The sequence below is a fragment of the Camelus dromedarius genome, chromosome 17 (assembly GCF_036321535.1).
Source record: "Camelus dromedarius isolate mCamDro1 chromosome 17, mCamDro1.pat, whole genome shotgun sequence".
In the NCBI taxonomy this organism is placed as follows: domain Eukaryota; kingdom Metazoa; phylum Chordata; class Mammalia; order Artiodactyla; family Camelidae; genus Camelus; species Camelus dromedarius.
In genome coordinates, this window is record NC_087452.1 from 47795570 (window position 1) to 47808840 (window position 13271).

Below are 13271 nucleotides of genomic sequence, written 5' to 3' on the forward strand. Positions count from 1 at the left end.
CCATAAAAGTTGGGGTGCTAGATATACAGAGTAGCTCCTTCCAGAAAGAAGATGAACATTTGCTTTTATCACTGGAGTGAGTGTGGGGAGCGAAGGCGATGGAAGTGCCCACAAGCCCTTTCAGGCTCCCTGAGGAACACAAGCAGCTTCCAGATGCAGGCTGGTCAGAAGCGCAACCCTTGGGCAGCAGCTAGGAAAGTACGCAGGTAAACCCCTTCCAGGGAGAAACTGGTAACCTTGTGTTTTAGCCTGCTCCCTCCGTGTTGAGCCCAGGGGGATGGCCATGGTAAGTGCCTGCACTTCTGTGCAGAACCACCTATCTGTTCAATGTGGTCCTGGGGACTCACAAATGCTCATTCCCACTGGCTCTCAGAGCGAGGTGATTTGGAAGCCAGTCCCCTGGGTAGCAGCCATGAAAGTTGAGGAGCTCTGTGGTCCCACCTCTTTGCTCCTCAGGCAGCTGGGGGCTCCTTCCTGAATGTAAGGAGCTACTATGGAGTTTTATGGCATCAATGCTTTTCCTACTCATTTCAATGTGGGTATTTTCTCAGTCATCCTACATGCAGAATTCACTCAACTTGTTTCTATATTTCTCTCCAAGGGAACTGATCTGCATGTAGCTGTTTATTCCGTGCACCTGTAGGAAGAAGAAAAGTCTGAAGCCTCATATTCAGCTGTCTTGCTAATGTCCTTTGTATTTTGTTTTCTTTACTTTTAATTACTTCCAGGAAAATATAAAACAGTAGTAGTAATATCAGACATCTTTATCTTGTTGTGACTTTGACAAGACTGAAGCGTAAATCTGGCCATCAAAAATGCAAGAAATTAAGGTTATCTCTGTCAAGGCTTTCCTCTGGTTGTATGTTCCAAGACACCATCACACCATCACTCATCCTCCACAAGCCCCCACGTGAGATGCAAACAGTGTATTAGGAAGGCGAGATAATGCTGGCCACTGGGTGAAGGGCTACCAATTCAAAAACCAAATGTAAAGAGGGATGAGGGGGATTCTAAATCTAAGGCAGGTATTGGGAGTCTGTGTGGACAACAAAGCTGAGGATAAGGAGTTGGGGTACAGTCCTCGAAATGGTGAGGTTCTCCATTACAAATTGGTTCAAGAATCTTCTACTTCTATTTATTATTTAATAAGAGAAATAGGTCTTACTGATATTTGAGAACAAATTGACACTAGAAATCTCACTCAGTCTCTATATAAGCAGGTCATACGTCCTGAATGGGACATGAAGCCTCCTGCTGGAAAGGTGGGAGGAACCACAACTCAGAGTGTTTCACGAGGGGCCCTTCAGTTCTCCATTTAATTTCACTATATTACAGACATATTTAACTAAATGGGTTTATAGATTATATTATCTAGATTATTCCTCACAAAATGAAGTCACTTAAAATATTTCTAAAGAGAAATGACATCTTGAAGAGAATACTAATAACACAAATAACTAAAGTATAAGAGACATAAAAGAAAGCAGAACGTGACGACTATCTGCCACTTAACTGCCTAGGATTCTGTCCATCTTGCAATCACTGGTCTGCTCTAAAGCAGAAAGCACTCTAAGTTTACTTGGCACCACATCAGTGGAAAGCTTAGCAAAATCCATTATGATAGCCTATTATAAAATGTTAAGGGGATTAAAAGATTACTTTGAAATGGTAGATAAAGTTTTCAGATTTTCTTAGGAAGTTGGGTCTCACAGTGGATAATACTGAGAAGATAAATTAACACTAAGAAAATGTCATTATTACTTAAATACTGATACTCATTTTCAATTGTGTCTAACTTAAACCTCTTGGTATTTTAGATTGGACACAGTTTATCTAGGCTAATGGAATTTATACTACAGATTATAAAATACTTACTCTTTTCAAACCAGATTCTCATTATTTCTATTACCTTTTCTCCAACACATTGGTTTTCAAAATTGTCACATACAGAAAGTGCAAATGAAGAGGAGAAAGAGAGAAGAGAGGAGTAAGGAAAGTGGTGGAGTATTTGAAGGGGTCCCTATAAAATCACGCCTAAGTTGTCGACACTTCAGTGTGTAAAGATATTGACAAATGCAAAGCTGTGCTAAATACACTTGCTTTGCTCAACTTCTGTTTCTAACTTTTTTATTTCATAACTTAGCTAACATATTAAACTAGAGAAGTCGGAAGAAAAGGTAAAAGTTACATTTTGGAAAATAGAAAACATTGAACATCTATTCAAAATTACACGGCCGTAAGTTGAGGCTGTACGTTAGTTTATTTACTCATTCACTTAAGGCCATAGTTTTGAATGGTTATAGACAATTTCCAGTCAGACAGCTCTACCACTTTTTACTAGGCAAAAAAGTTAACCACTCTGGATATTATTATTATCTGGGGATAATAAGAGTACCACCACTCTGGAACCTCTCTTATAAGGATGCTGATCCCGTTCATAAAGGCTGTCTTTATGAATTAATCACCACCCAAAGGCCCCACCTCCTAATACCATCACATTGGGGGTTAGGTTTCGATATGAATTTGAGGCGACACAAATATTCACTCTACAGCATTCCATCTGGCCCCCAAAATTCACGTTCCTTTCACATGAAAAATACATTCATCCCATTCCCAACAACTCCCAAAGGTCTTAACTCCTTCCAGCGTCAACTCAAAAATCCAAAGTTATGTCTAAGTATTACCTAAATTAGATATGAGTGAGACTGAAGGGAGGATTCATCCTGAGGCCAACTCCCTTCCCACTGTGAACCTGTGAAGTCAAACGTGCTATGTGTTTCCAAAATACAATGGAGGGACAGGCACAGGCCTGACACTCCCCCTCCACAGGGAGAAGTAAGAAAGAAAGGAGCGTCCGGTCCCGAGTGAGTCTAAACACTAATGCTGGATAATAGTCTTGTCTGGCTCTGCGCTCTGCCCCCTAGGCCTACGGGGGTTGCAGACCCCTTCTAGGCCCACTGGGGTGAGTCCCAGCCCCACAGTTTTGCCAGGTAGGGGCTGGGCCCCTCGGCTATAGTTGGCCTTGCCTCTGTGGCTTTGGGCAGCCCACACAGGTAAGAGTCAGGTGCCTGTGGCTCACCTGGGTTTTACTGGTCTGGGTCAGCCCTGGCCTACAGCCCCAGTGGGCCATGCCCCAGCAGGCACCCTCTGTGGTGACTCTGCCCCTGCAGGGATTCTCTGCCTGTGTCCCAAGCCAGGAAACCTAGGTGGCAGTAGCTATGCTGTCGTGGCTGTGCACTTTGTGCTTGGTCAGAGACAGCACCCAGGCATGGCAGCAAAGTCTGCTGATGGGTAGATGCTGCAGAAGAACCCACTGGAACATACCTGGGGCAGTCAAGGATCTTGGCACGAATGTGGGGAGCAGAAGCCTTGAGGCAAGGCTGGGCAGCATGTATTAAAGACCCACAAGTGCCTGTGGCCCCTCCTTTGAAATCATCCTGTCCTCCAGGCCTTTCTCTGCATTGCGTGATGTGGGTGGCAGCCCTGATGGTCTCTGAGTTGCCCTCGCTCTTCCAGGCTCTTAAACAATGCCACCTAGCTTCAGCGGAAATGGCCGCCGATCAGCTCCTTAATGTGCTTACTTGGCCACACCTTTCATGGTCTTTCCCAAACAGCAGCTCATTCTTCCCAATATGGATAGGCTGAGACTTTCCCAAGTATTTTAAGTTCTGCTTCCTTTCTGATGAAACAGTTCTGTCTTTGAGTCTTTTCTCTCTTCTCACATGTTACTGTAAGCCAAGAGAACTTACTTCACTTAGTCAAGGGATGCTAAGTTGGACCTTCAACACCTTGCTTAGACATTTTCTCTGCCAAATATCCACTTTGTTTACTCATCAGTTCTCCCTTCCACAGAACACTAGGCATGAGCACAATTCAGCTAAGTTCTTCGCAACTTCATAACAACGATTGCTTTTTCTCCATTGTTTGATACCGTGCTTCTCACTTCCACCTGATATCTCATCAGACTGCCTTCACACTGTCCACATTCCTACCAAGATTCTGCTCAAGATTACTTAGGTACTCTCCAAGAAGACTGAAGCTTTCTCTATAGTTCTGCTCTTTTCTTTCTGGGTTCTCATCAGAATTGCCCTTAATGGGCTGTTTGTTCATGACAATGTGGCCTTTTTCTAGCATGAACCTCAAGACTCTTCCAGCCTCTACCCCTTAACCCAGTTCCAAAGCCACTTCCACATTTTCAGTTACTTACTACAGCAGAACCCCTGCTTCTCAGTACCAATTTCTGTCTCTGTCTGCTTGGGCTGCTATAACCAAAAATTCCAGACTTGGTGACTTATAAACAATATTTAGTTCTCATAAATCTGGTGGCTGAAATATTTGGTGTCTGGTAAGAACCTGCATCCTGGTTCACAGATGGCCATCTTTTTGGTGGCCATCACTTGGCGGGAGGGCAAGGTACTTTCTGGCCTCTCTTTTAGATCCATTAATTCCATCTGCTCTCACGACATAATCACCTCCCAAAGTCTCCACCTCCTAATACCATCATATTTTAGGGAGACACAAATATTCAGTCTATAGCGACAAACCTACATTGGTTTTGAAAGAGAGGGGTAGATTCTTAGTGGTAAGGGAGGATAGTGGCAGATGAAGCTTAGATATCTATTTGGGGCAAATGGATGAACAGTGGAGTTAATAACCAAACAGGGCATATAAATAAGGAGCAAGCTTGAGATTTAGGGATCAGAAATAATACGTTCCTTTTGGTCTTGGGTTTAAAACGCCTGTGAGTCTGCTAGGTAGGCAGTATGAAGTATGGGTCTGCTCCTCTAGAAGAAAATTCTAGAGTCACACAATAGAAAGTCAGAGTATATCTGTATTTTCTGCTCAATTCTGCTGTAAACCTGAAACTGCTCTAAAGAAATAAAGCGTATTATTAAAACAAAAAGTCAGAGTATAAACTTGGCACCAGAAATCCTAGGCAGTTTCTCAGCTCTTAAATGACTGACCATCTGGTTTTTAAATTTATTTTTTAAAGAGACCAAAGGTTTTCTAATCCTTTAATCCTAATTAATTAATTAATTATGGTGTCTATTTATTTATTATTTAAGTATAGTTGATTTACAATGTTGTATTAGTTTCAGGTGTACAGCAAAGTTATTCAGTATATATATATATATATATATATATATATATATATATATATATATATATATATATTCTCAGATTTTTTTCATTATAGGTTATTACAAGATACTGACTATAGTTTCCTGTGCTCTACAGTAGGTCCTTGCTGTTCATCTATTTTATATACAGTAATAGTGTATCTGTTAATCCTAAACTTATCCTTAAACCTCTACCCACTACTGATTTCTTTACTAGTTCCTCTGTCTCTCTCTAGGCCCTAAATGTAGGCCTTTCCAAGGTTCTGTCTTCAAACTTCTCTTTCTACATTCTTTTCCTTGGGGATTTCACTCAAATAGCTTTGACTCCCTCTCCTATGCAAACAGCTGTCAAATCTCCATCTTAATCCCTGAACTCCATCTGAAATCTCATCTTCACATCTACATTCCAAATAATTTTGACACCTGGATTTACTCAAGCACCCTCAATTTGGGCCAAATCAAGTTTTCTTTTCCTTCAAAACAGTTTCTCTCTCATTACTGTTACCTAGACTCAAATTTCATCCAGGGTCAACTTTGAAACTGCCTACTTCCTCATCCCCTCTATGTAAATTTAAAGCTGTCATTTTGTTACAACTTACAAAATTGAAAAGGTTTCTGCCTGTGTTCCCACCTTTCCAATCCTACTGCTACAAACCTAGCTCAGTTTCTCATTAGTTCATTTAGACTGCTATAAACAGCCAACTGACCAATCTGTCTACTTCCTCTCTCCTCACGTTAATTTTCAACTCACTGATAATAGGTTAATCTTATAAACTCTCAATAATGGATCCTCTTGCTAAAAAAACGTATTATTTCCCATTGCTAACATAATTGGAAATAAGGTCCCCACTCTGTATTTGAATTCTCCACAGTGCAACTCTACAGTGAAGTAGTTAAGAGTATGGGTTTTATTACCAGTCAGACCTTGATTAAGATCTAAGAACACAAAGTTAACAGCTGTATGACTGTGGGCAAAATCATTTAATATCTTTCCATCTGGAAAGCAGGAATAACGCTAACACCACCTCATAGAACGTTGTAAAAGTTCAATAAAACAATGCACATAGGGTACGTGGCAAGAAGCAGAGCATGCAATGGGTGCTCATTAAATGGTTGCTAGCGTTACATTCTTTATTAGTCTTCCAGACAGCATCAGCTTACATTATTTGATACTTCCCAAACACACCCAGTGCGTTCTGTCTCTATACCATTGCTCATGCTCTTCTTCTTACTCCATCATTATCTGCAAACTGCCTACTTTCAAGACCCACCTTAAACACCGTGTCTTTCCAGAAGTCTTTCCGCATATCCCCAACTGGCTGCAATTTCCCCCTGCTTGACCTTCCCGTCCTCTTAACTTCAGGTACTGACAACATTCTGCTACATATTATAATGACGTTCCTGTCTAATTCCCACCACTGCACTTAAGCTCTCCCAGGGAAGAGGCATTATTTTTGTACCTCCAGCAATAAATGAGTTGATGATGAAAACATTGTTGTCTCTGTGTTGATCTCAAAATGCCTAAATAGTGCTTTAACATGAAGGAGTCGTTCATATCACTTCCCTAATTTTGCTCAATTTCTTCTATATTTCTGTGGGGCAGAGGGAACTGGCTAAATATACTAACAGATGGGAAAGGGATTAGTGAGTAATTTTTTATTTATAACAATACATTACAATGCATTACTACTTAAATTGAATTTATTAAAGAGACCACCAAAGTCAGCAGAACCCCACCAAACAGTTCTAAATAACTTAATATAGCACAATTGCTACAGATATTTGTAGCATTAAAGTGAAATTCATGAGGTAAAGAAAATAAGAAAAGTCCATATGGACTTTATATAAGTTCTCCAAAGATTTCTGTATTCCATGAATGTTATTTAAGAATGTTATAGCAGAAAAAAATTAGAAAATGAGATCAAGTCTTCTTGAATTGAATTATTACATCATTCCATTGTTCAACAGAACAAAGGTCTCAAAGATAGAGTACAGCCAATATGAATTCTTATGAAGCATCACTTTTTATTACAATGTTTACGTTCTTTATTTGTGACTGATGCATCCCAGATGGGAAAATTACAACATAACCAAGGAGTTCGGAATAATCTCAGAATATAATGGGACAGTGTGAATAAATACGTACAGGATAGGAGTAAAGATAAATGGATGCTTATAATAGAAATTGTTTTTATTGTCTGTATGTGAATGAGAAAAATAATGACTGTTCTTCCAAATGAAAAAGTTGTCCTTATTCTTTTGATCGCCAACATTGTTGTTACAGGAAGTGCATACATTTTTAACTACCGACTAACCCAGATGCTGCAAGTCTTCTGGGTTTGACAAAAGTAATGGTTACTGGATGAGTGTCCTCAGAGTCGGTGCATTTCAGCATTAGAATTTCAATTTTCATCATTCCCATTTCTAGGTAACATGTCATGTGTAACCAACAGCTGTACAACTGTAATACCAAACCCGCCTACTTCCAAAGATAATCTGAAGTGATGAAAAAGGTAATTTTAATATTCTGGATTAAAATTTCATAATATTCAAGAGAGAGGAGAAAAAGATCAGGACTCAGTGTCAAAAACGTAGTTTCTCATCCTGGCTATGCAACTTCCTAGCTCTATAATCCGTAAGGTAAAGAAAGTGGGGCTAGACGGTTTCTAAAACATCGTCCCCCTTTCCTACTTCTTGATTTATGCTTTCTGACTGTTCTTCCTCAAAAATCCTCTACTCCGCCTGCAGGACCATTAGCTCCTCGGCTATGTTCCTTTGAAGCACGTCTCAGAGCCCACATTTCACTAGCCACCCTTTCATCACATCTGTGTTAAGTCTTGTCAGCTCTCAAGACTTACTATATTTTATTTGCTTTGCAGCATGTGCTGGTTTTCAGTGTTTCTTCTGTCTTCAGTTCACATATAATTTCTCTTAACTTGGCAATCAAGTTAGAAAAAGGTGTATTTCTTGTCAATTATTAACATTCAACACTCTTCATCACCTTCAGTCCCCATCTGGGGCCTTCAGTCTGGTATCTGCCATCGTCTTTCATGAAATATGCTTTTATCACTATCTTCAAGACAATTAAATACAGCAGGTATGAATTCCCTTCGGCAAATGTTCATTGAGTGTTTCACTGTCCTTCTCACTAACCAGCCCAATGTAATGTGATCAGCTCTGAAGTCAGGAAGTCCATGAGGAGTCCAGAATCAACTAATTACCAGTTGTATAGCTTTGGGAAAGACGTTTAACCTCATAATTTTATCTGCAAAATTACTATTTTATAGAGAAGTTGTAAAGATAAATTAAAAAAATAAGCATATGTAGTAGAGAATAATGATTGTAATAAAAATAAAAGAACAGCGTTTATACTAGGGACAATCAAGTTTGGAAGTTCTCCCCAATACTTCCAGAGTTGGACTTTTTTTTTTTTTATTCTTAGAGAATACAGAGAAGGAAGGTAAGGTCTACAATAGCAAAAAGAGATAGGGGTTCTACTGGGATAAATCTGAAGATACTGTATATCAATCTAGCAAAGTTTAAAACTACATTAGTCTATGATTTTAAAATGGTAAAGGATTATTTGAAATTCTCACGTACTACTGACAAAAACGGAAATTCGTGGACACTTGGGGAGAGAAATTTTGAAGTATGTGACAAAAGCCTTTAAAATGTATGCAGATAGTAATGGTATTTCATCACAGTTAAATTGCTGATTTGGAGAACTATATTATAGTCATGTAATAATAAAAATAATTTCTTGTTTTTGGAAATAACATACTGAAGTATCAAGTGGTAAAGACAAATCATATCTGCAACCTACTCTTTGTAAAGACTGCATTCCTTGCCAAGTGTGGTCAACCTCTCTGGCACCAGCAAGTTACACCAGGAATGCTAACTGTCATTCCCATGGCCACCTGTGCGCTGGGAACGGGGACAGTAAGTGGCTATTAAAACTAACCATTGTTAGTTAGTTTTGTGTGTCAACTTGGCTGGGTCAGGGTACCCAGATATTCGGTCAAATATTATTCTGGATGTTTCTGTGAAGGTGTTTTTTAAGATGAGATTAACATTTAAATTACTGGGCTTTGAGTAAGGCAGATTATCCTTCACAATGTGGCTGGGCCTCAGCCAATCAGTCGAAGGCCTTAACAGATCAAAAACTGATCTTCTCCAAGCAAGAAGGAATTTTGCCAGGAGACTGCCTTTGGACTTGAAATGCAACGCTCCACTGAGTCTCTAGCTTGCTGGTCTACCCCAGCAGATTTTTTTGGGGGGGGTGGGGGGTGGGGGGGGCTTACCAAGTCACCACAATTGTATGAGCCAGTTCCTTAAAATAAATTGCTCTCTCCCTCTCTCTATATGTATATACAGATACACACATACACACATATATAGTGTGTATATACACACAGACACACACACACATCCCGTTTGTTGGTTCTGTTCCTCTGGAATACCCTAACACAGTGGGTAAGTAAAAGCGTCACATGGCTCACTTACTGAAATGAGCAGCTGCCTGCTTTAGTAAGCACTCTTCTGGGTGTTGTCATGTTTTTATTAGATTCCAAAATTAGATTCCAGAAGTCCAAAAAAGTTAAGTCTAACAGTTTCTGCCAGCTTAATCATTGCTTTAGTGAAGGGATTGATTTTAAATTCCCTAATCTGCTATTTTCAGTAATACCACTACAACTTACTCTTAAATGATTCAATATACATACCCAATTATATACTGAATATACATTCCTACATCATTATTTTTAAATATTACCATTGAGAATATTGGGGAAATCTGAGTGTAAAGCAACTGGAAATTCTTCCTTCTATTCTTCAAACTTTTCTTTACATGACATTATATCAAAATAAAACAACTTTTTAAACTTAGCTGTCTCAGAGACTGGTTCAAGATGGGAGACTGAATACACGCCAGAGCTTCTCATGCCACCCCAAGTGCCAGAAAATCACAGAAGAGTGTACCTATCTCCATATCTTCTAAAAAAAAATTTTTTTTTTTAAAAAGCAGGCAGTACCTTCAGGTGTCCAGAAACTAGGAGGATTCCTCCCATGAAAGAAGATAGATGGGAATGAAGAGAAGGAAGCCACAGCCCAAAACATGCACAGATGAAAACGCCTACAAAGATGGAAGCTGGTCCGAGGGTATGCTAAGCCTACAAGTGTCAGATAATGAATATAGGACAGGTCTGGGACAGCCAAGAGAGTGAGGGTCACCTCTCTTTGGGTCAGGCAGTAAGCAAAGCGATGTCTATTGTCAGGTAGAGCAGAGCCAACCAACCCTGGGGTGAAGGGGTAAAACAGGGGCTTCAGGAGGCTAGCAACACCCAGGAAGAATAGAGTTCTCATGACCCAGAAGAAGCCACTGGCTCACCCCATCTAGGAATTTGGTCCTACCACTCCTCCTTCCGTATTTGGAGAAAAGCTAAAGTAAACAGAGAGTTTATAAACAATCCCAAATACACAGCTGAGCACTCAAATCACAAAAATTAAAGAAAAAAATCCAATAATGGAAGAGAGAGAACAAACCCAACCAAAGAAAACATTCATTACCTATGAAACACAAGTTTTATAAACTAAACAAGATGGCATTTTAGAATGTCTACTAACTCCAGAAAGATATGAAAGGATATTCATTTCTTTAAAAGAATCAACAGAATATTACGGAAATTTAAATTCTGACCGCTGAAATTAAAAAAAAAAACAATCGATACACTGTCAAAATAAAAATAAATGAACTGCAAGACTGAGCCAAGAGTTTTTCATGGAATGAAACCTACATTTAAAAAAATGACGTATAAGAGAAATGAATACACTAGGAAACCAGCAAGAGAAAAACACATAAATAACCAACAGAGTTGATCAATGTGGACTGTCATTAAAACAGACAGTCAAACAAACAACCCAGAAACTGGGTGGCTTCAACAACCGTCTTCAACAACAGAAAACAAAGTTATTTTCTCACCGTTTTGGAGGATGGAAATCCAAGATCAAGGGCCTGGCTGATGTGGCTTCTGGTGAGAGCCCTCTTCCTGGTTTGTGGATGGCTACCTTTCACTATGGTCCCTCTCACGCAGCCTCTCCTTGGTGCATGAGCAGAGAGAGAGAGTGTGCGTGCACAGAAGCATGCAAGAGAGCTTTCTGGTGCCTCTACTTATAAAGTCACTTATTCTGTCATATTGGGCCCTTACTTTTATGATCTCATTTATCCTTAATTACTTCCTTAGAGGCTCCTTCTCCAAAGACAGCCACACTGGAGATTAGGGATTCAGCATATGAATTTGGGAGGCTCACAAACATTCATTCCATAACAATCAATAAATCCAAAGTTGGTTCTTCAAAAGAAGAAAAGTCAGAAATAAATCATATTAGAAATACAGCTGTAGAACTATAGCAAAATGTAAAAGTTCCTAGAGGATAGCTTGTATATATTTAACCCAAAGGAGATCTTAAAAGCCAGATAAGCAGAGCATAAGAAAAGTCTATGTTAATCTCATTTTGGAAGGAAGATTTAAAAAAATCCTAGCTAAAGCAGATCAGATCTGTAAAGTAAATCAGATCTATCAGAATATTAAGGAAAAAACTGATCATGGCCACACAGGCAATCAGAAATAAGAGTTAATTAGTCCAACACTGGTCCCCTCCAAGCTGTCTTCTCTGAAATGTAGCATCTTTCAAAGCTCCATGGAATCTGGTTATGGCCCAGAGCCTGAGGCAATCAATACTGGTCAACTACAAAATGTGGACCCCAGTCCTACCTCCTCACGCCAGGGAAGGGGATGGTACTAACCCGATCGTGTATACTGGTGTGCCCTACTGCAAGTTAGGCGTGTGCTAACTTGCAGCTTCTTACAACTGTAATCACAAGTCTTAGCTTTCCTATCCACCTTGAATGCCATACTGTCAGGAAAGTACTTGAACCAAAGTTCTGCCACATTTCATTACTACTGCATACTGTCCCTGATCATGCCAGGGGAGAAGGTGGTGCTTCTCTAATTACTCATGAAAAGCGCCATAGTTCAACGGTCAAGGGTCTCTACTGGTATGTGTCCTATGGCCCTAACAGATTGCTGTGTTCTGCGTCAGAGGGGAATGAGGAGACGGAGGCTCACCACCCACCTAAGTGTGCATTCTCTAGCAAGTACTACAACAGCAAGTCTGATACATGGGCTGCTTGGCCACTTGCACTGTTTGCATGACGTGCCACCTTATAGACTAGAGAAGGAAAACCATATGTGATCATCTGAATAGTTACTCTCCCAAAAGCATGGGAGGAATTCAACATTCATTCATCCTTTTTTACAACAAAAAATAGAGTTCAATCTCAACCCGGCACCATTTATAAAAATAAATTCCAGACTGACTAAACAGTAATGTAAAATATCATACACAGCATTGAAGTAAAAAATGCATTTGTACGTAAGACACAAAAAAGTCATAAAGGAAAGACTGATAAACTTGTACATGTAATAGAAAAGAATAAATCTGACTCCATATCAGACCTGTTCCTTTGGCTTTAACCCTGTGCCCTGTTTCCTAGGCTTAGTCTTGCTGGCTCTGCACCTCTTGTAACAGAATGTTGCCTAGAACCTGAAATAGACAGGAGAGCCTGCTCTCAAGACTCTGCCCTTTAAGGATATTAAAACTTTTGGATATTAACACTTTTTCATTCATATAAAGACAACAAGTTGCAGAACAGAAAATAACGTTTGTTTTGTTGGAGGTTTTACAGGGGCACCATGACCTGACCTACACGGACAGTTACAAGAACAAAGGATTCCAAGAACAAAGAATTCCTACACCAAGAAGTTTGAAACAACCAACCACACCCCTCCCCTTTTTTGTATAAAATGAGCCTGAATACTGACTTGCGGAAGATGGTTCTCCAGGACATTAGTCTGCCATCTTCTTTGGCTGCAGGCTTTATGAATAAAGTCTCTATTCCTTGCCCCAGCACCTTGTCTCCCGATTTATTCGCCTGTCATGTGGCGAGCAGAAGGAGCTTGGACTCTGTAACAAACATGGTGAGATTAAACCTCTGTGTAACTAAAACTGAAATCAATCAATCAATCAATCAATGTATGAAGTAAACTGAAAGGCAAGAAAAAGACAAGGATGAAATATTTTCATATGGATTAA

The 13271-nt window shown here is 39.8% G+C and overlaps 1 protein-coding gene across 5 annotated transcripts in view; it reads right to left on the reverse strand.

Moving 5' to 3' along the window:
• ZCWPW2 (zinc finger CW-type and PWWP domain containing 2) overlaps positions 1–13271 on the reverse strand; it is a 115268-nt gene that overhangs the window by 78370 nt on the left and 23627 nt on the right. Inside the window, exon 2 of one of the 5 annotated variants that reach the window (XR_010384967.1) lies at positions 13001–13142. The exons of 2 other annotated variants lie outside the window; for them this stretch is intronic. Coding sequence is in view for 2 of the 3 variants with exons in the window: in XM_064496815.1 (XP_064352885.1) it covers positions 13071–13142 (72 nt within the window). In the remaining variant the exon portion in view is untranslated. Of the gene's footprint in view, positions 1–5186; positions 13167–13271 lie in introns of those variants that run through there. 2 more of the 5 variants (XM_064496812.1, XM_064496815.1) reach the window with 2 other exon arrangements.